Below are 22,915 nucleotides of genomic sequence, written 5' to 3'. Positions count from 1 at the left end.
CTTATTTGGATGAAATATATATATATATATATATTTATTATATATATTACAAAATTAACTTCGTGTAGTTTTTTGAAGGGTAAAAAATGAAAATTTGAATTTAAGGACACATCACTGGTCAGTAATTACTAATTATCTCAAATGCAATAAATATGAGAATTAATATTTTCTACCTAAAAGTTGGGAGTTGGCTAGAATTCTCGCATTTCCTAAAATTATGATGCATGTTCATAAATTGTAAAATTATCTCCCAAAAAAAAAAATTAAATGTAAATTTATCAAATAAATAACCAAAATTTCACAATTTTTTAGGAATTATTCATTTTTAATCCAAATTCATTTTTAAATAACATACCCATAGAAATTTGGATTCAATATCCATGAGCCATAAGCAACCAAGCCTAATAATATTGGAAAGAAGGGAATTTCAAAAATTCTTAAAATTTTCAACAAGCCAAACACTAAGGAAATATTATATCAACTTATAGATCTTATAAATTTACTCAAATACTAAAGTATTCAAAGCAAGTTAGTCAATATCGTACCATTATCTACCTTACTTGCAATGCTGGTCATTAAACTGGTATCATACTCATCTGAAATGTATTTGATAAAATTCCAAGATGTACTGACATATATTGATTATATCAAATATTTTTAGTGTGGCATTGATATTTTGACCATACAATAAAAAATAATTAAAAAAGAAGAAGTTACAAAACATGTTATTTAAGCTAATACATTAGGTAAATGTACTTGGCTAATATTTGGAGTTATAATATATGCGAATAATTCATACACACACGCATATATATATATATATGTATGTATGTATGTATGTATGTATGTAATCTCAAAATTAGGAGATTGACTTGTGGAGTAAATGGTTAACCTTAAAATTAGGATTTAATTTTCTAAGAGTCCTATAATTCAAATAGCAATTTTTTGTCTTTCCAATGGAGATGATTAATATTCAAATCCTCCTCACTTAACTATCAAATTATCAAAAAAAAAAAAAAAAAACTTACCAATAAGGTGGAGGACATCACAAGGCCCCCCCCCCCCCCAACCCCCCTTTTTTTTTTTAAGAATAATCATTCTTGAACGTATCATTCATTTTGAAAAATAGATTACTTGAATTCTAGGTCATGTTTGCAGGGTGTACTTCTTTGACATAACTCTTGAGCAAAGTTAACCTATACGATAATAATTTTAGATACCTTAGTCATGTTGTTTTTATATCTTGTTCATCCGAAAGGCATAAATGAATCAAAATGACAAATCTAATAACAAAATAATAATATAAAACTTATCACATGAATGATTTTCTATATCATATGACCTCCCCCCAGATGGTATTAGGCATTTAGGTGAACTGGGGATATGTGTAAATCTCTCACATGAGGGTAGAGTTCATACGTTACACACATAATTTTCTCTCACACTTCCCCCAAAAAAATCCAAGTTTTTAAATAAAAAGGGTGAGTGGTGACTAGATGTCCACAATAACTCTTCTACAGTTGAGTAACCAATAATACCCAAGGCGCTTAGACGAGGATGCCCTCAAGTGATTTGATTCATAAGAAAACCTCAACCCCCCCTGGTACTAATGGCTTTTGGTGGTGGAAGGCAATAATTCTCAAGTAGAACTAGTCTCATGCCATCATCTTTGAATGGACGAATTCAAGACCTACCTCATACGAAGCCCTTAACCCCAGACGATGAGTCTGAGTGATAAATCTCGTATCTCCATTTAATCCATAAGGAAAATGCTTCATAAGATACTAATAAAGTGAACATATCCTCACTATCATTTGGGTAAAAAATCCTTTCCTTACAATCATTCTCTTGGTGAAAAATCCCAAATATATCATTACATATGGTAGCACATTTATTTACTCTCTTTTTTTCTGAGTAAAAAAGGATATGGATCAAGGTTGGTAGCACATCCATTTGGATGATTAAACTTGGATATGCAATATGCATGTCCATTTGGACCACTTCCAAGTCAAAGGTTCAAGCCAGAGAAAGTGATGCTTGTTTGTGTTTGTTAACTTTGTTTGGTGTGTGAACTGTGACCTGTGAGAGAGAGAAAGACACACATATGAGTCTTCACACATAAAAAAGATGAAACTTGAAAACAACTAAAAGGCAAAACACTATTCCCTATCTCCAATGATACCATAAACTACTACTTTTTTTTAGCTGAGACCCATAAAAACCCAAAGGTCCAAAACCCCTTCTCCACTTTCTCATCATCCCCCTTTTTTAGGTCATGCCCTCACCCATATGTGTCGTCTTGGACGGTGCCACCCGCTGACGTGTCACCTCCCCACCTTTCAATAAGCCAAAATTCTACATTGTAAAGACCCTTGCAATTCATACCCCTCCAGCTTTCTTTGCTAGCTCGCTTTGCTGCATTGTACATCCGAGAGACAAGTCAACATGAAGCCCAAAACTTGTCCAAAATGTACAACAACCAAAGCGCACACTATAATGACTTCACTAAATAAACACTGCACTAGATTCCCACCCAACTCTCTCTCTCACACACTGAGTTCTCTGATCGAAATTTTGTCTCAAACAGCTTTCCGAATATTTCAAACTCTCTCTCTCTCTCTCTCTCTCTGACCGTTTCTATTTCTCAGACACCATTTCAAATTCAAAACCCTAAAATCTGATTTCAGTATCGTCTTATAAGTTTGGTCCTTACTTTGTCAGAGAAAAGATTCCATTTTTTTCTCTTCTGGGTACTAAATTTTTTTCTCTGAATTTATTATAAAAGCTGAGAAATTTTCACTATTTGGGTGTTGAATTTCAAAAGGGTATGTTTGTTTTTGTTAATTTTTTTTTTTGAGTTTTTATTAGAAGATTGAAGAAGATGATTCGGAGAAGATGACGATCAAAGAAGACTGTCTCTGATTTTCAGTTTGGTTGTACTGAAAGTGGGTGTTTTGGCTTTGACTTTGCCGTGATTTTTTTAGGGCTTGAATAGGGTTTCTGGGTAAGCAAGTTTTTGTTAAACCCTCTTGTTCTAATTCTGCTTTTCAAGTTCAAATTTTTATTTTTTTTTGGGTTTAATGTTGTTTGGTGGTTAATCATTGTTTAGTTCTAGGTTTTTTTTTTTTTTTTTTTTTTTTTTTTAACTTCATTTTCAACTCTGGAAGCTTAAAATTTCTAACTTGGTGGATTGTCAAGTTAGGTTTTGGACTTGAACAGCTTGAGAATTGGAGAGTTGTATCACCGAGAGAATAAGTGATTACTAAGGTATAGTTGTTACTTGTTATATAATTTAGTTCTTTTGCTTTGCTCTATGTGAATATGTGGAATAGTCTTGGAAACTTGTGGGAAAAGTATTGAATAATTGAAATGCCTTCTAAATTGTGTGTATACATTTTTTTTTTTGTGTTGTATGAAGTTTTTAGAGGTTGGGGTATGGGGCAAACTTTAGATAAAAAATAAAGTTTTACTTTTAACTTTTAGTTAAGGGGTAGCGGTAGAGTTTCTATGTGGGTGTGAACTGTGATAATTTCAAATGAGATTTTGGGCCATTTCTGGGATAATTAGATGAGTGCCAAGTGATGGACAATTTACCTTGTTGCCTAATGTGGTGCCCACCAGGTTCCTTTCAAGTTTTTTACTTTTTATATAAGGGTATTAGATATTTACATTTTATTTTTCATTATTATTCTGTTCCTTATGTTCTCAGTAGAATGATTAGAAAATATAGGTTAGTCTATTTTTAAAAGTTTCTTGGCTGGCAACCCATTATCCTTTATCACTTATTCTTTGTAGTTGGCATGGATTTCTCTAGAGCAAGATATGCCCTGCTACGTATTTTTAGAATTGTTTTTTTTTTTTTTTTTGGTTTTACATGTGTTTCATGGCTGATACTTATGTAAAGGGCTTTGGGTTGGGGAGCCAAACTGAATGCACTCTGTGCTATTGTTGGAGGTCGATTTAGGTAGCAATATGCTATGTCCATTTACTTCCTTGTTCTTGTATTGGGCCATTGGCATCATTTTTCTGTGGCATCAAGAGTTTATCAAAGCCTCAAATTGATGAAGCATTTAACGATTGAAGAGAAATTGATGAGATTGTAGAAGAATTACCCAACTTAGTTATGGTATCATATATTAATTATGAAAAATTTTAGTTGTTAATTCTATGGAAGGAATTGAGGTCATCCTTGAAGTCTATGGGCATTGCTGGTGCTGGTCTTGGGGACTTTTTTTGTATATTTTTTATTTTTATAATTGGTACCTTAAAGCTAGGGATCCTACAAAAATGATATTGTGAAGGATACATAAGAAGAGTTGACATGGTTGTTGGTTTATTGGAGTTGTGAGTACTGTCTAGGCCATTTTATGCCAAATTGTAAGGATCTTGTATCTCTTATGGCTTCAATATCCCTTGATCATATTTTATTCCCTATCTGTTGAGAAACTCTTGCCCTGAGTTTCAGAAATTGATAGATGCCTCTGTCTGTTGTAGAGATGGCATCTGTGATCAGTTGGACCACAGGGTGATTCATAATAGTAGTTCCAGTCGGATGTACTGATCCAGTATGTTTGTTGTCATGTTAAAAGGATGTTAACAGGAAATGGGACGAAGTTAAGATAAAATTTAAGGTTGATATGTTGTGATTTTTTTCTCCTCCTCCAGTAGTGGTTCATCATTTTCTGATAGCTCTTGTTGAGATTCAAGAATGACTTCACATTTGTTTGAATAGGAGAAGGATGGTTCAAACCCACTCTCTTCATGAATTTGTAAAACTGTCAGGTCATCTCTGATCTACTTCTCCCTTCTTTAAAATCAAGTTGCTTTAATAATTTCTAGATCCAATTTTATTAGGATTTTTCAATCTATGTGTATATATCATTCCTACCCCCCCCCCCCCTTCCTCTACTTAAATGTGGTAGTAACTAGTAAATTTTTTTTTTTTTTTTAGATATAGAGGATAATGAAATTTGGTTGAAGTCCTGCTGTCCGATGAGATTGAGATATGTTTGATGTATTGTCAACTTGTGGTGATCACCCTCTCTCTTCTTCCTTCTCAACATGTGTTCAATACTTAACCTTTTTTTTTTTTTTCAATTGCTATCAGCAGGTGGGCCTCATAGAAATTGAAAAGAAAAAAAAATAATATTGAAGTAGTATGGGTACAAAAGACCGTCAAAATGCTACTGACTCTCCTAATACTAAAGCAGAGGTGGGAGAGATAGACACCAGTGCACCTTTTCAATCTGTTAAAGATGCTGTCAACCTATTTGGTGAAGGTGCTTTCTCGGGGAAAACCTGCCATCAAGAAGGCGAAACCTCATCTGCAGAGGTACTTGTGAATCTTCCATTTTCCTTGCGTTGTAAAGTACTTATAAATCTGTACCAGTTTTTGTTTGAATTAGTAAAATAAATACTAGTTGTCACCTGCAAATTTTGGAAAAATATTGCATCTAGTGGTGCCATGCCTTGCGTTTACAGTTGAAAATGGAATGTGACTTCTCTCTCTCCCTCCAGATTATCATGACTAAAAGTACTCTTGCTGGCAAAAGTTGTTCTTTGTCATTGTCTGATTATTCTAGATATATTAATTATGCAGTCAAGGCATATACTTGGATGCTAATAAATGTGTGGACCTTGCTATATCTTCTGTAGTTGTTGCCCAGTAATTTAAACTTTTATCTACTCTTCCCTAATTTCTTTTAGATGATGTTCTCATGTGGCTGAAGGCATAGTTTAGGGTTTTTTTTTTTTTTTTTTTTTGGAAAAAGAATATCTCTAGTTGTTGTCTTGCAGAGGTTGTAGCTTTTTGGGAAAAGAAGGAAAACCAAGTATCAATTACTAACATAACACAACTTGAGAATGAAGAATGAGAGGCTTCTATGGCCAATCTGAAACTGTTACTTGAAGTTCTTATGTATTTCTCCATATTTTTTATGCTTGTTTCAAAAATAGTGTTTTTAGTGTACTGTAAACGATGAAAACATACATGATTGCTTCACAAATTGTTGAGCCTAGGAGCTTCATTATTTCAGTTTCTATAGCAATGGATAGTGACTGTGTACTCACTACTAAATTAAGAAAGAACCATGTTTCTAAAGGGACTTGGGGGAGAAGTTATGATAGGTTTTCATTTCATAAAGAACTTAGGGCAAGTTTTCTTTTTACCACTAGACACTTTTATTATCCAGGCATTTGTGAGATGGTTAATCACCACAGCTTTTTGTCCATTGAGACACCTCTAACGTTTAATGATTCCTGTAATGCCAAGTTATACAATTGTTCTTTTTAAAGTTTCAAATATGTTGTTTATGATTTTAGTTATTTCACTGCAGAGAGTATTGGCCAAGGAGACCCATCTTCACTTGGCTCAGAAAGAGCTGAACAAGTTAAAGGAACAACTAAACAATGCTGAAACCACTAAGGCCCAAGCCTTTGTAGAGCTTGAAAAGGCTAAAATAACAGTTGAGGGTTTGACTCAGAAGTTGACTTCACTTAGTGAATCCAGGGAATCAGCAGTCAAGGTAACAGAAGCTGCAAAGAATCAGGCAAAGGAGCTTGAAGAATCAAACTCTGGCCAACCTATTGGAACTAATGGTGTTTGGAAGCAAGACTTAGAAACTGCAAGAGAACATTACATGATAGTGATTACTGAACTTGATGCTGCAAAGCAAGAATTAAGGAAAATCCGTCAGGGCTGTGATGAGTCCTTGGAAGCAAAAGTTGCTGCCTTAAAGCAAGCAGCAGAAGCGGAACTTGCAGTGAAAGCAAACATGGAGAAAACTGGCGAACTGTCCAAGGAAATTTTAACTATACAGGAATCAATTGAACAAGTGAATCTTGCAACTTCACAAGCCCAAGAAGAACAAGCAAATATTTTTGCTGAAAAGGATGTTCAAAGACAGTCATATAAAGCTAGTCTGGCAGAGTCATCAAAGAACTTGCTTGCTTTGAAGAAAGAGTTGGATCCTGAACTCACCAAAAATATGGAAGCACAATTGACCAATACAATGAATGAAATTGAGGCTCTGCAAAAGCAAATGGAAAATGCAAAGGCTTCGGATTTGGATTGTGTGAGAACTGTCACTTCAGAGCTGGATGATGCTAAGGGGTCACTACAGAAGGTTGCAGAAGAGGAAAGTACCCTTCGAAGCTTGGTGGAATCTCTCAAGGTGGAGCTGGAGAATGTGAAAAAAGAGCATTCTGAACTGAATGCAAAGGAAGCAGAAACAGAGTCCATTGCTGGAAATCTGCACGTCAAACTTCAGAAAGTTAAGTCTGAGCTTGAAGCATGCCTTGTGGAAGAATTGAAAGCAAGAGGTGCTTCTGAGGAGATGATCTCAGCACTTAACCAGCTTTCGTCTGAAACTGAAAATGCACACCGAGAAGCAGAAGAGATGAATACCAAAGCAGAGGAGTTGAAGAAAGAAGCTGACACTACCAAAATTGCATTAGAAGAAGCAGAAAAGAAGCTGAGAGTTGCTTTGGAAGAAGCTGAAGAAGCAAAAGCAGCAGAGGCAAGTGCCCTTGATCGGATTAGGGCCTTGTCTGAGAGAACTACTGCTGCACGTGCCTCAACTTCTGAGTCCGGTGCCAATATCACAATATCGAGGGAAGAATATGAGTCCTTGAGCCGTAAAGTTGAGGAGTCTGACACATTAGCAGAAATGAAAGTGGCTGCTGCCGTGGCTCAGGTAGAAGCTGTGAAGGCTAGTGAAAATGAGGCCCTCAAGAAGTTAGAAGCAAGTGAGAAGGAGATTCAAGATATGAAAGCTGCAACTGAGGAGGCTCTTAAGAGGGCAGAGATGGCTGAAGCAGCCAAGAGGGCAGTGGAGGGAGAGATGCGGAGGTGGCGCGAGAAAGAACAAAAGAAGGCAGCTGAGGCTGCATCTCGGATTTTGGCAGAAACAGAGATGTCATCAGAGTCATCCCCACTGCACTATAAGGTTCAAAAGCAAATCCAACCAGCGAAGCAAAACCAACCAACAAAAATTATTGAGGCCCGGAAGTTGGAGAAGAAGACTACTTCTGTTTCAAAGAAAGTACTCTTACCTAATATCAGTGGCATCTTTCACAGGAAAAAGAATCAGATTGAGGGTGCATCTCCTTCGTATCTACCTGGTGAGAAGCCTGTGTGATTTTTTTGTGTAGCAGAACTTTGTGCAATCATAAATGGTTAAGAGAGGAACTTGTTTGGTTGTGTGTATATTTGAGACAAATGGACTTAAATTCCCTGTTCTTCTGCTTGGAGAGGAAAAATGAACAATTAGAAGATGAGTTCCATAGCAACCTCAGGGAAGTGTGATTTTGTAAATGGGAGAAGTTAGATTATTGTTTTGAAAATTGGCATTGGAAATCTGAGTTTTCATTTTGTCACCATCATCATTCCTTAAAAGCTATCAGGATAAACCAATCTAGTCTTTAAGCTGAGCTTAAGCAATAATGCATAAGCAGTTTGGTGCTTTCCTTTTTCTTTTTCTTTTTTTGGGCGCTGCTCACAACAGATTATATCAGTTATGGCAAAAATTGTGTCCATATAAAGCATGCGGAATTTAATTGTTCAACTTCCAAAACATGTAATGTAATGTAATGTGGCATTGCTCAATTCTCCAATAAAAGACAATTTGGATATCATATTTTTCCTTTCCTCACTCGAATTCACCCTCGTTTTACTTCTGCTGATTGGTCTTTTCCCCTTAATACAAAATGCAATCGTTTCCCTTCAATTAAATCCTCAACCTTAGAACAAATATATATATATATATTATATATATTTCTGGATGAATTAGCAAGATTTTATTCAACTTTGGTAATCCTACATAAACAAGAAAAAGTACAACGAGCAAGGTGAAAAAAAAAAAAAAAAAAGCTGCAATACCAAGACAATAAGAAATAAGCCTCACTTGCTACTATACTACAACAAAAACAATAACCAAACTCCAATCCAAAAAAAAAAAAAAAATTTCTAAAACAATGACGGGATCTCCCACAAACAACATAACACCTTTTTCTGAACAATGTTCTTAAAAGACTTCATGCATAACTTGTAGGAAACTTGAAATTTATGTCATTTGTCTTCTTTGTTGACTGCAATAATTGAAAGTTTTGCTGGGATTACTTAAATATGAGATTCCCACTGCTACAAAGAAGCCAACCGCATGTCCAATCCCTACTCCTTCCCATGAGAATGGGTCCGGCTTGTGTCCAGTGGAAGTTTCCACTGGACACGTTGGATTGTGGACACGTGTTCACTCTTGGACACGTGTTCGAATCCGGATGTGTCCAATGGAAATTTCCACTGGACACAAGCCCCTCCCCATGAGAACCATGTTTTCTTACTCTTAAGCTTTGGTAGTTTTGTTGGTGATAGGTGTTTTGAGCATGGCACTTGAATTTGCATTCCGCACAACCCTCTGTTGTTGGCATAACAATTTGGATCATTTATTTAATTTTATTATTTTATTTCCTATTTGAGACTGGTCAATGGTCATATAGATAACATTCATTATTTCATTTCCAACCAATGCATGACCTAGAGCATTCATTAAAGTTGAATTTTATAATGCAATCGATTTAGCTTTTTATAAGGAGTCAAGCATTTTGAGTTTAAATGATATTTGTTCATTAGCTTTTACTACTTCCAATGCAATTGTGATTTGTGTAAAACCTTAGAGCATTATAATCAAATGTTCTAAAAAATATATATTATTTTTACACATAAAAAATTTACTTAATTTATTTTATTATAGTATTTAGCATTACACCATATATCTTATCGCTTACTTTAACAGATTATCCATTAAAATAACCTAAAATAACACCCGTCATTTATTAAAAAAAAAAAGAAGAAATCACCCACAAGAGAGAGAGAGAGAGAGGCGAGATAAAAAGGGAGAGAGGTAGTAGAGAAGAGAGAGAAATTATTTTAAAAAATTATATAGCAATTCTATAGTTCTATTAGCATATTCTAAAAATAACATCTAATTGATTGTTGAGAGGGTGTTTTTGGTCTGCCAAATTTAACATTTAGCGCATATGACAACACTAGGGCACGCTAGTGCTCTTTAATGAGTATAGCTGGTTAACAAAACAAGCAACGTTGCTATCCACTTTTTAGCCTAATGGACTACTCTCTCGAACTAGAGTGGGTTAGTTTCTATCTTTAACTGGTCTTCGTTGTTAGTTAGTTCAGGCTTTAGATAGAGATTGCCATAACCCCTTCCTTAATTGCATGTCTTTCTGTTTCTTCTTCCAAATAAAGTGTTTATTCAAACAAAAAAAAACATATCTTTTTCTACGATTTGACTATAATTGGAGAATCATCAATTCTCTGTACATCTATCAATTTTTTTATCCATCACTCCACAGACTTCAGACGAAGGGAAAGAGAGAAACCAGAAAGAAAGAGACAAAAAAACAAAAGGGCTTTGTGTCTCAAAAGTGAATACACAAACACACACATAGTCAATCTCACTCACTCTGTGACAGTGATAATATCTATCTATGGCTCGCAGAAACAGAGAAGAAGCTCTGACATTCACGAACCCATCATCATCCTCTTCTCCAATCACAGTGTCAGACCCACTTGATGCTGAGTTCGGTTTCTCTCGCCCGGACTTCAGGACGAGTCAACTCGCCGGGTCAGTAGAGTTCTACCAGCGCCATGTCTTCCTTTGCTACAAGAACCCCCAGGTTTGGCCCTCCAAAATCGAGGACTCCGAATTCGATCAGGTTCCCAGGTTGCTCTTTGCTGCTGTCATGGCTAGGAAGGCTGATATGAACAAAGAGGTGTGTGTCTGTCACTGTGATTTTTTGTGGTTTTTAGTTTCATTCTGGTGAAAGTTGGGTTTGGTATTTTGTTAATTGAAATTGGTTTTTTGTGTGATTTTGTAGACTTTTGTGTTAAGCGTTGATATGGGTTCATTGTAAATTTAGTGAATTGAAATGGGTATGATTTTGGTGTCTTTTGTTCAAAGTGTTGATATGGGTTCATTGTAAATTTAGTGAATTTAAATGGGGTTTTTTTGTGTGATTTTGGAGGCTTTTGTTCAAAGTATTGATATGGGTTCATTGTAAATTTAGTGAATGGGATTTAGGTGGCTTTTGTTCTAGGAGTTGGTACGGGTTCATTGAAAATTTAGTGAATTTGAATTGGGTTGTTATGTGATTTTGGAGGCCTTTGTTCTAAATGTTGATATGGGTTCATTGCAACTTTAGTGAATTGAAATGTATTTTACATAGCAATTGTGATATCTTGTTTACAGTTTCAGCTGGACTACTATTGCTGTTTCAAACTATTATGTAGGAGAATAGTTCTTGACCTTCTGGGTGTCTGTCACAGCTTTCATGAGTGTGGGGATAATGTATTATAGGTGTGCAATTTTTTTGTTATCAGCTGCTAGTTGACCGTTTATTACCTAGATCCAATATTAAATGTGGCCAGCAAACTATTAAATTTGATTATTATGGTAATTAGTATTTTATATTTGTTTCATATTGAGATTATCCACCAGCATATGAGTTTAGGCAAGTGAATGAAGTATTGTGATGATAGTGAATAATGCTGTTTATTGATCCTTGATCTTACCGGTTACATCAATTGTATAATTCTTTCCTACCTAAATTTTTGTGTCGACATGTTGCTTGCTGTTCCATAATCTCCCTCCCTTCAGGTATTTAGTAATAATTGATGTTAACCCTCATTCCTTGTTTCTTTCCTCTTGTTTCTCTTTAGACCCGCTTGACAATATGTGAGGGACATGATGGAACTGAGACATCAAATGGGGATGTATTAATCTTTCCAGACATGATAAGATACAGGTCAATGACATGCTCATTTGGTATTTAGTTAGATGCTTTTTCATTCCTCTCCCCCCCCACGATTCATTTGTTGAGGAAGTGCTTGTGAAGAATGGTGAATGGCTTCCTGGAACTCCTGAAAGATTAAAGGGTTCCTATGTTTTTGTATGTTGTCATGGGTCACGGGATCGACGTTGTGGAGTTTGTGGACCTGCCTTGATTAGTAGATTCAAAGAAGAGATAGAATTACATGGTGTTCAAAGTACAGTTTCTGTTAGCCCATGCTCACACCTTGGGGGGCATAAGTATGCAGGAAATGTTATCATATTTGGATCAAAAATCAATGGAGAAGTTACTGGGCACTGGTAAGTGGATGTCAGTTGATTGATTTACTTTTACCACCTAATGCGTTCAAGTTTTTCATACCATGTGATTTAGCAGGTAAAGTTTTTCATTCTTCCTAATAATACATTGATCAGTTTATTGATAATGGAGCCCTCTTTTTTTCTTTTTTAAATCTATAGGTATGGATATGTCACTCCAGAGGATGTACCCGTATTGCTTGAGCAACATATTTTGAAAGGAGAAATTGTAGATTGGCTGTGGAGGTAATATTCTCATTTCTTCGTCTTTTGTGTGTGCACGTGTAAACTGTGAACTGTAAACTGTAAGATCTCTTTCTAGGTAGTTTGCATCTACATCAGAGCTGTATCCACTTTTGATATCAGTTTTAGCTGTATGATAGGAGCATACACGAAATTATTTTTTTTTTTTTTTTTTAGTCATGAAGCTGGGAGGTAAGAAAGAAAATTGTGTAATGGAAAATTGTGCTTCAACTGACCCAGGATCTAGAGTAGATATAAATGAGTTTATCCACCCTCATTTTTTGTTGCTGCATTGTACTGTCAAACACTTGCTGGTCCATATTTTGTCTCCAAGCATGATTGAATTCAAATTGTTTACTTGGCTTTACTGAAACATTTGATGGTGCGTTCAGAGGTGAGATGGGATTCTCGGAAGAGGAACAGAAGAAATCCCAAGAAAAAAGGATCAAGTTAAATGGCGAGACAGATGTTGGGAAAAATGCTGAAGAACTGTCGCAAACGCATAAGAGTGAGAAGGACACTGCTGCTTGTCGATCTCGACTTGAGGTAAAGGGATGTTGCCAGGGAAATGGAAACTTACACTGCTGCCAAAACCCTGTGTTTCCTGAAAAGCTAGAGAATCTAGATGCCAATGTGGGTGCAACAAAGGTGATTTCTGATAAAAATAGCAGCAAGGAACTAAATTCCGGGATCAAAAGCCTACTTTAGCACGCCCCAACATATGAACCATGATTTTAGCCCCGTGAAGCTATGCTATTCTTGATTGAATACATTCTTTCCTTTGGTAATAGATTGACTTTGTAACTATTTGTTCTTAAGTTGATTGATCGCTTGTAAAGATGTAAGCAAAACCATAAGGTTTCACATCACATTTGGAAGACTGGAACTCATAAGGAGTCCTACTCCAATAATTTGAAGTATGTATATAAGGAAGTGGTGTTCCATTCTTTGGTTGGACTATTTTACTTCTTATCCATGAGACACTCTAGAAACTCTATAGATTGATTGTGTGATGGATTAAACATGAGACTCTTTGGTTTATGTCATGCTCCAAATCAATGATTCCATTACCTAAATAACCTTGAGTGGTGTTGATAGCCCTTGACTTCATATAATTCTAGTAATATTGAAAATATGAATAACAACACAAAACATTGACTTCATATAATTCTAGTAATATTGAAAATATGACCAACACAAAACATTGATTGCTGGTGTTTTATTTATTTTTTTATTCTAGATAAATGATAAAGTCATTAACGTATAACAAAATGCACAATGCTCTTTCCTCAAAGAGTGCTATATCCTTGGAGGAAAAGTCTAAACACGGAGGAAGTGGTATCCCAGTCTTTGGTTGGACTATTTTACTTTTTATCTATGAGACACTCTAGAAAATCTATAGATTGATTGTGTGATGGATTAAACATGAGACTTTTGGGTTTATATCGTGCTCCAAATCAATGATTCCTTTACCTAAATAACCTTGAGTGGTGTTGATAGCCCTTGACTTCATATAATTCTAGTAATATTGAAGATATGACCAACAACACAAAACAATGATTGCTGGTGTTTTATTTATTTATTTATTCTAGATAAATGATAAAGCCATTAACGTATAACAAAATGCATAATGCTCTTTTCTCAAAGAGTGCTATATCCTTGGAGGAAAAGTCCAAACACGAACAGTATTCACAAGACTTTAATGCTCATCTAAAGCTTGCATCCCTCAAATATCAGGTTTCTCATCCCCATATATCCTCTACCACTTCAAGACTACATTTGGGAATTCTCATAACTCCTTCCTAATCGCGAAAAATGATTACAATGTGCAATCTCAACATGGGTTCTTTCTATTGTTATATCATAGTTCACCTTATAGAAGCCTTAAGAAGGATAGTACGGATGAGCATGACATTTTTACTTAACATTGTATGCTCTCTCTTGTGTCGATAATATGATTTTGAGCACATTGCATTGACCCTCTCTCCCTCCATCTCATTTTGTTTATAAATTGTTCTATTTTGAGGTATTGTCCACTTTGAAAAATTAATAAATGAAATACAATTCTCACAGCTTTCTTTTTTTACCCTTTAATATATTTGAAATGTCATTTTTCCCCCCATTTAAAACAAAACTCTAAACTCATTATAGATGTGGCAAAAAGTACAAGACATGTCAATTAGAATTTAAAGCATGTAGTCTACTTTTCAGGAAATGTTTGGAATAGAGAACTTACATTAATACAACATGCCAAATTCTTAAGATTGAAAAAACAAGAAGAGATCAATTAAGAGAAAGATTTATTCAATAGACAATCTTAACAGTTACATACTTACATCCAATCACAAATTGACAATGTTAACCATTACATCAAATCACATACTACAAGAAAGTTACCCATTTTTTCATAGGAACTTACCTATTACAAAGGTACACATAGCAATATTATACCAAATATTATTCATTATTAGTTTTGTTTATAAGTTATTACAATAAATCCTAAACCCGTTATACACAATGTGGCAAAAAAGACAAAACATGCCTTGCTTGCATTTAAAACTTATCATCTACTTTCACATAATATTTGGAACAGGGAAGTTACAATAATATGTTGCCACATTCTCTGAAGTTTGAGGAACAAGAAGAAATCTTTTAAGAGAGGGATTTATCTAAGAGATAATCTTAACTATTACATTTAATCACAAACTGCACAAAAGTTATTCCTTTCTTATAGGGACTTACCTATCACAAAGATGCATATAGCAATATGATACCAATCAAATTCATTATCAAGTTAGTTCATAAATTATTGTGACAAATCTTAAAAGACAAGACATGACTTAACTTAACTGCATTAAGATTCAAAACTTGTTGTCTACTTTCAGGAAATGTTTGGAATAGAGAATTACAATAATACAGCACCACATTCTCTAAAAATCAAGGAACAAGAAGTGATTTGTTAAAAGAAATATTTATTCGAGAGACAACATTAACAGTTACATCCAATCACAAACTGACAATCTTTTGTTACATCCAATCACAAACTACGTGAAAGTTATTCCTTTTTCATGGGGACTTACCTATCACTGAGATGCTCATAGCAAAATATCATACCAATCGCATTCATTATCTAGTTAGTTTGTAAGTTGTAATAAATACTAATCGTATTATATATGATTTGGTGAAAAAGACAAGACATATCTTGCTTGCATTAGGATTTAAAACGTGTCATCTACTTTTCTGAAATGTTTGGAATAGAGAACATATTATAATACAACGCCGTGTTCTCCAAAAAATGAGGAACAAAGAGAGATCTATTAGGAGAAAGATTTATCTAAGATACGATCTTAACAATTACATCTAATCACAAATTGAGAATCTTAACTGTTACATCCAATTATAAGCTAGAGAAAATTGGCCTTTGCCCCTTTCGAGCAAAAAATCCAGCATTTTGCCCCTTTCCCAAACTAATTAGGAAAATGCCTCTGTTTTGAAACTCGATTTTCTCAAAATTGAGTTTCAATGTCACTATAGGCTTCTTAAAACACCGCTATAGGAATGCCATAGGTATAGGGTGATCAAAAAAAAAAAAAAAAAAAAAAACAACAACAACAACAACTTGCATGGAACTCGAGTTCATGGAGCTCGAGTTCCAAAACGCTATTATAGAGTCCTTAAAACGCCACTAAATAGTCCTTAAAACGCCACTATTATGTTCCTTAAAACGCCACTATAGGACTCCAAAATTTTTTTTTATTTTTTTATTTTCAGTTTGCTATAACTCAATTGTCCAAAAATTGAGTTTCAAAACAAGGTATTTCTCTAATTAGTTTGGGAAATTGGCAAAATATTGGATTTTTTTTTTTAAAAAAAAAAAGGGCAAAAGCCCATTTTCTCCATTATAAGCTACATGAAAGTTGTCCTTTTTTTTATGGGAACTTACCTGTCATAGAGAACTTACAATAATACAACACCACATTCTCCAAAGGTTAAGGAACCATAAGAGATTTGTTGAAAGAAAGACTTATCTAAAAAACAATGTTAACAGTTACATCCAATCACAAAATGAGATACTTAAAAGACAAGACATGACTTAACTGCATTAAGATTCAAAATTTGTTGTCTACTTTCAAGAAATGTTTGGAATAGAGAATTTACAATAATACAGCATCACACTCTCTAAAAATTAAGGAACAAGAAGTGATCTATTAGGAGAAATATTTATTCAAGAGACAACATTAACAGTTACATTTAATCACAAACTAACAATCTTTTGTTACATCTAATCACAAACTATGTGAAAGTTATTCCTTTTTCATGGGGCCTTACCTGTCACAGAGATGCACATAGCAAAATATCATACCAATCACATTCATTATCTTGTTCGTTTGTAAGTTGTAAGAAATACTAATCATGTTATAGATGATGTCGTGAAAAAAACAAGACATATCTTGCTTGCATTAGGATTTAAAACTTGTCATCCACTTTTTTGAAATGTTTGGAATAGAGAACATATAATAATACAATGCCGCGTTCTCCAAAAAATGGGGAACAAAAAGAGATCTATTAGGAGAGAGATTTATCTAAGATACGATGTTAACAATTACATCCAATCATAAATTGAGATCTTAACTATTACATCCAATTATAAGCTATATGAAAGTTGTCCCTTTTTTTTATGGGAACTTACCTATCATAGAGAACTGACAATAATACAACACCACGTTCTCCAAAGGTTAAAGAACCATAAGAGATCTGTTAAAAGAAAGACTTATCTATAAAACAATCTTAACAGTTACATTCAATTACAAAATGAGAATCTTAACTACTACATCAAGTCATAAACTACCCAAAAGTTACCTCTTTTCATGGGGACATACCTATCAGAGATCTCACATAACAATATGACACCAATCATATTCATTATCAGCTTAAATTTTAAGTTATTATGTTGTAAATATGATACTAATCTCATTCATTGATACCTTTATTTGTAAACCTTTTATATAATAATTGATAATTTAATACTACTAGCTTTAACATTTTCTTTTTGAGATAGTTAAAGTAAATATTATGAATGTCACCACAAACACAATACAAGCACACAAAGTTTTAGCCTAGCTAGTATGAACATTATACTAAATCCAAGAACTATAGAGTAGACTAGAAAAAGAGATCCAAGAGTCAAAAGAGAGACAGACACTCCAACTCCAATGGTCAAGAAACTCCCCTTGCCTCTATTTTAATTATGTACTAATTACAATAGGTCACATTTGGCAGTTGTTGAATTTTTTTTCACTAAATCAGTAACAGTTCACCAAAAAGAAACTAAAGGGTCACATCTCTAGCAGTCCCAGCTTTCGTAAAGATTGGCTAGATGGACCTCCAGTAACACTCTTAAATTCCCTGTTCTTCTGCTTGGAAAGGAAAAATGAGCCATCAAAAGATGAGTTCCATAGCAACTTCAAGGAAGTGTGATTTTGTAAATGACAGAAGTTAGATTATTGTTTGGAAATTGGCATTGGAAATCTGAGTTTTCATTTTGTTACCATCACCATTCCTTAAAAGCTATCAGGATAAATAAACTAATCTTGTGGTGATCAAAAGAACTGCCCATCACATGGTTCCTCTGAAAATAACGCTACTGTTAACTAGTCTTTAAGCTGAGCTGAAGCATTAATGCATAAGCAGTTTGGTGCTATTTAATTGTTCAACTTCCACAACATGTAATGTAATGTGGCATTGCTCAATTCTCCAATAAAAGACAATTTGGATATCATATTTTTCCTTTCCTCGCTCGAATTCACCCTCGTTTTGCTTCTGCTGGTGGGCCTTTTATTGTTTCCCCTTCAATAAAAGACAGTTGTTCCCCCTGCAATTGTTTCCCCTTCAATATTCTCCAATAAAAGAAATATATCTATATATGTATATATTTCTAGATGAATAAGCAAGATTTTATTCAACCTTAGTATTCCTACATAAAAAAGCAACAGTACAACGTGCAGAAAGGGTGCAAACAAACAAACAAAACTTAAACATAACAAAAAAAAAAAGGCAGAAACACTAAGACAATAAGAAATAGGTCTCACTGGCTACTATACTACAACAAAAACAATAGCCAAACAATCTAAAACAATAACGGGATCTCCCACAAACAACATAACACCTTTTTTTGAACAATGTTCATAGAAGGCTACATGCATAACTTGTAGGAAACCTGAAATTTATACACTTCGCCTTCTTTGTTTTTTGAGAAACCGCCTTCTTTGTTGATTGTAATAATTGAAGGTTTTGCAGGAATTACTTAGATATGAGATTTCCACTGCCACAAAGAAGCCAACCACATATCCAATCCCCACTCCTGCCCATGAGAACCATGTTTCATTACTCTTAAGCTTTGATGGTTTTGTTGGCGATTGATGTTCTGAGCATGGCACTTGAATTTGCATTCCACACAACCCACTGTTGTTGGCAAAACTATTTGGATCATTCATTGTATCCATTTGGCTACCTGGGGGAATCTTACCTTTGAGTTTGTTGTTACTCACATCAAAAATAGTCAACTGTAGCAGCTTTGCTATTGATTGTGGAATTGAGCCTGATAGATTGTTGTGTGACAAGTCCAAACTCTCTAAATTCTCTAAATCACCAAGATTTGCTGGTATCCTCCCAAAAAGGTAGTTATGTGAGATGTTGAAAATTTTTAGAGCCTTCAGACTTCCTAATGAAGCAGGAATTTCACTAGAAAGTTGGTTCATTGATAAGTCTAACAAGGAATAGCCCTTGAGGTTGTCAAATGACAAACCTTGTATTGACTTCTTCCAATTCACAATCAGATCATTAGTCTTGAATGACATAACACGTTTTGGCTTGTTCCAATTTCCAAGCATAATAAGAATTCGGGTTTCCAAACTTCCAAAATTGGCGGTTACCATATTTCCAAACCTAGAAAAGATTTCTGCAGGCGTTTCAATCATACCAGTAAGATTTCCAAGATTTGTAGGGATTTTTCCAACAAGATGGTTGGTCGACAGATCAAGAATTTGGAGGCTAGGAAGATTGAAAATACAATCAGGGATTGAGCCTTGAAGGGAATTGTTTCGTAAAATTAGGATTTGAAGGGTGGATATTTGACAGATAGAATTTGACAATTCACCTGTGATTTTGTTGTCATGGATGCCTAGGTATTGAAGGTTGCTCATATTAGTAAGATTTCTAGGGAAGCTACTAAACTTATTTTTTCCCAATGAGAGAAATGAAGTTGTTTGGGAAAAGTTTGTTGAAATTTCACCTGAGAATTCATTTGAAGATAAATCAATGATTCGGAGATTTACATTGGAGCTAAAATCTGGAAGAGTGTTGCTAGAAAATTTGTTGTTCGACAAGTCCAGTAAACAAAGATTAATGTTGGAGATGAATTTAGGAAGCTTCCCTGAAAAATTGTTGCCATCCAACATAAGAGCCATGAGTCCAATGGCATTACTTATGTTGCCTGGCAGTTTTCCATAAAAGTTGTTCCGAGACAAGGAAAGAACTTGTAGATTAGAGCCGAAAAGTTGAGGTGGGAGAGAACCTGTAAGTCGATTGTCTGACAGATTTATATATTCAACTTTCATTTCAGCAAGCCATTGTGGGAACATTCCTTCTAGCTGATTCTCACTCAAGTCCAAACGTACAAGAGTCTTCTGTGTAGAAATCCAATCAGGAATTTTTCCTGCAAGACCACAGGACTTCAGAGACAACTCGGATAGCGTAAACTTTGGCACTGTCTTTGCACTGTTATTCCAAATGAAATTATTGCCACCGATAAGAAGTCTCGTCAAGTTCTTCATATCAAACAACCAGGATGGGAATTCTCCACTGAGCGAGTTGTCTATAAATTTAAGTGTATCCAATTTTTTCAAATTCTGTATGGATGATGGGATTGTACCTGTGAGACTGTTGCAGCTCAAGACCAAATAGTCTATGTTAGATAGATTGCCAAAATCAATAGGAATTTCCAATGACAATGAATTGGAGCCTAAGTCCAATGCTCTCAATTCGTTCAAACTCACGATCGAGGTTGGAATTGCACCAAAGAAATTGTTGTCGCTAAAATTCAAGGAGCTCAACTTTGTCATATTCCCTATCTCCGGGGGGATATTTCCATGGAATGAGTTGTGAGCCATATCAAGGAATTGAAGAGACCTCAATTGAAAAAGTTGAGAAGGAAGGGAGCCAGTGAAGTTATTGCCACTCAAATCAAGATGAACTAATTTGCTTAGATTGGCAAAGCCGTCGCGTGGCAATTCTCCTTGTATTCCATTGAAGGACAAGTCAAGGACTGTCAAGGTTCGAATGTGAAATAGCGGTGTCAAGATGGTGGAAGTCCACACTCGCCATGGTGTCCGCAAAGGGTTGAGGTCCCCCAGAAATATTTCAATCACATTGCTCGAGCTACACTTGACAAAGGGGAACGAACAACCATCTGAGCTGGAATTGTATAGTTTTAACTGATCATCAGTAAGATTGGCGAGAGAGGCTGTAAACTGAAGAAGGGCTTGTTTTTGACATTCAGGAGGACAAGAGAGAGTAGGGGTGAAGAAGAAGAAGAAGAAGAAGATGAAAAGTATAAACATTATTAGTAGGCTAAGGAGTTTTGCCATTCTTGTCTTGTGTTCCTTTCTTCTTTGTTTACGGACACAGATGGGAGGAGGAGTGGCGTTGGAATAAAATTTGTACTGATCAGGGCGTGATGATCCCTCTATAAATACCGTAAAAAATTATTAACATAAGCAATAGTTCAAGTTGGATCTAAACGCCAAGTCAGTAAATTTTGAATAAAATTAATACAGCATAGTCAAGTTTTCTCTTTTCTTCTTCTTTTTCTTTTTTTTTTTTTTTTTTTTAAAAAAATTTAAAAGATTCAACCTAGTCAAGTCAAGTCAAGTAGATTAGTTAAAAAATAATAAATAAATAAAACTAAAAGTTAAAGTGAAACCGTAGGCGGACCGTGGGTGTGCCCAAAAGGGGCAGGAAGGAAGAGTGGCAAATAAAAAATTTAAAGCAATCCGCGTGACCATAAAAAGAAGGCACTGCTTTTTATCGTGAACTTGATGAGAAATATTATAAAAACTAGTAAGATTATCACGTTAAATGCATGACTTGTCGAAGGTTAATAATTTAAATTTAAATCATTAAACAAATTGTAATAATTAGCGTCTAAGCATGTGCTCACGAGCGTGCTTAGATGCTTTTTTTTTTTTGTTCTTTTTCTTTCTAAAGGTAAATAATTTTTATTCATTATAAATCAGGATTGTTACATTTTTTAATTATAGAAATATCTAGAGATGTAATAAGATTTATGCGTTCATGGGTGAAAGAAATTTTTAAGTATATAATCTCATCACATGCTTAGATTATTTTGTGATTGAAAAATGCAACAACCTCGAATTATAATGAATGAAAATTATTAACTTTAAAAAGAATAAAAAATAGAAAAGCTTTTTAAGCACGTGCTTCGTGCTTAGAGACTAGAATATAGTAATAAATGTCTAAATATCATAGAAACAATTTCTAATACAAATATAACTACACAGATGGTTTCCATTTTGATGATACCGAAAATATCACCAATGAGCTGCACAATGCTCGTACTCTCGAAGCAACATCTGCACAACACAAAGGATAAGACCTCACAAAGGGCACCGGTGTGATGCCGGCCAAATACCCTCCGAATGTCAAGTTAGAACTTATTACAACTCTAGAATGCTAGAGATGAGTCAATTATGCGTACCTCGATTTGTGTGGGTATTGAGGGCTTTTATAGTAGTAGAGAGTTGACCTCTTCGCCTTGAAGTAGAAGTCCTTTCCTTATAGGAATCCTTTTAAGCGTAGATTACGGGATCCTTTCCTTATAGGACTCTTATATTGAACGTGGTCTGCAAGTCATCATTTTATAACTTATGCGTGGTGGCCAAGTCAAATTTCTTACCAGGACTGTCAGCTTTGAGACCGTCAATTTGTCTCAACCCCTTCAATCAGGAGGGGTCGTCAGCCTCATAAGGGAGTCAGCCTTTAAGGGTTATCCGTGACCCTTCAGCCTATCACGGTTCGTCAATTTTAGGGCCTTCAGCCTTCTTTGTAACTTATCCCGTCAGCATGAGTTGAAGGATCCAAGCCAACGAGTTGAGCATGGGATGCCTTGTGGTATACTATTTCCTTATCAATTGCCCCCTACTCCATATCTCCGTTAGTTTGAGTTGACGGGTTATGGAGTTACATTGTTTGTTAATTTCCACCTAGGCCAGGAGAGGAAATAATTACTAGGTAACTCCTCGAGTCGCCAACCATTAAATGCTCAGACACGTGGCGTACCCTGGCTGGCTCCGCATCTGGACGAGGGCATCGCTTCATCTTCCGCGCCTTTTCTTCCTTATATATATAACCCACTTCCTCTCCATTACTGCCATTATACCTTTAACGTTTCTTGGAGAGAAGATTCGTCACCTCTATCCCGTCAACCTCTCAGC

The 22,915-nt window shown here is 35.1% G+C and overlaps 3 protein-coding genes across 3 annotated transcripts; 2 read left to right on the top strand and 1 right to left on the bottom strand.

The window, feature by feature from the left end:
* The first annotated feature begins 2,247 nt into the window (after window positions 1-2,247).
* LOC111993904 (WEB family protein At5g55860) lies at window positions 2,248-8,379 on the top strand. Its single transcript, XM_024025739.2, has 4 exons — window positions 2,248-3,004; window positions 3,203-3,267; window positions 5,111-5,332; window positions 6,336-8,379. The coding sequence occupies exons 3-4, from the start codon at window positions 5,159-5,161 to the stop codon at window positions 8,136-8,138; spliced, it is 1,977 nt and encodes a 658-aa protein (XP_023881507.2). The 5' UTR covers window positions 2,248-3,004; window positions 3,203-3,267; window positions 5,111-5,158; the 3' UTR covers window positions 8,139-8,379.
* A 1,699-nt stretch (window positions 8,380-10,078) lies between these two features.
* LOC111993986 (altered inheritance of mitochondria protein 32) lies at window positions 10,079-13,351 on the top strand. Its single transcript, XM_065780501.1, has 5 exons — window positions 10,079-10,788; window positions 11,735-11,842; window positions 11,881-12,164; window positions 12,324-12,407; window positions 12,797-13,351. The coding sequence occupies exons 1-5, from the start codon at window positions 10,504-10,506 to the stop codon at window positions 13,110-13,112; spliced, it is 1,077 nt and encodes a 358-aa protein (XP_065636573.1). The 5' UTR covers window positions 10,079-10,503; the 3' UTR covers window positions 13,113-13,351.
* A 4,985-nt stretch (window positions 13,352-18,336) lies between these two features.
* LOC111994095 (receptor-like protein 46) lies at window positions 18,337-21,117 on the bottom strand. Its single transcript, XM_065780500.1, has one exon. The coding sequence runs from the start codon at window positions 21,047-21,049 to the stop codon at window positions 18,629-18,631; it is 2,421 nt and encodes an 806-aa protein (XP_065636572.1). The 5' UTR covers window positions 21,050-21,117; the 3' UTR covers window positions 18,337-18,628.
* Window positions 21,118-22,915: the final 1,798 nt, after the last annotated feature.

This window comes from Quercus suber, unplaced genomic scaffold (genome assembly GCF_002906115.3).
Source record: "Quercus suber isolate HL8 unplaced genomic scaffold, Cork oak 2.0 scaffold_237, whole genome shotgun sequence".
NCBI lineage: Eukaryota > Viridiplantae > Streptophyta > Magnoliopsida > Fagales > Fagaceae > Quercus > Quercus suber.
The sequence above is the reverse complement of the archived record's forward strand: the minus strand, read 5'-3'. Positions and strand labels throughout refer to the sequence as shown.

Coding starts and splice junctions, on each gene's coding strand:
- LOC111994095 (XM_065780500.1), bottom strand. CDS start 21,049: ATGGCAAAACTCCTTAGCCTACTAATAATGTTTATACTTTTCATCTTC.
- LOC111993904 (XM_024025739.2), top strand. CDS start 5,159: ATGGGTACAAAAGACCGTCAAAATGCTACTGACTCTCCTAATACTAAA. Junction 5,333..6,335: donor GCGAAACCTCATCTGCAGAG/GTACTTGTGAAT, acceptor ATTTCACTGCAG/AGAGTATTGGCCAAGGAGAC.
- LOC111993986 (XM_065780501.1), top strand. CDS start 10,504: ATGGCTCGCAGAAACAGAGAAGAAGCTCTGACATTCACGAACCCATCA. Junction 11,843..11,880: donor CAATGACATGCTCATTTGGT/ATTTAGTTAGAT, acceptor CTCCCCCCCCAC/GATTCATTTGTTGAGGAAGT. Junction 12,165..12,323: donor GGAGAAGTTACTGGGCACTG/GTAAGTGGATGT, acceptor TTAAATCTATAG/GTATGGATATGTCACTCCAG.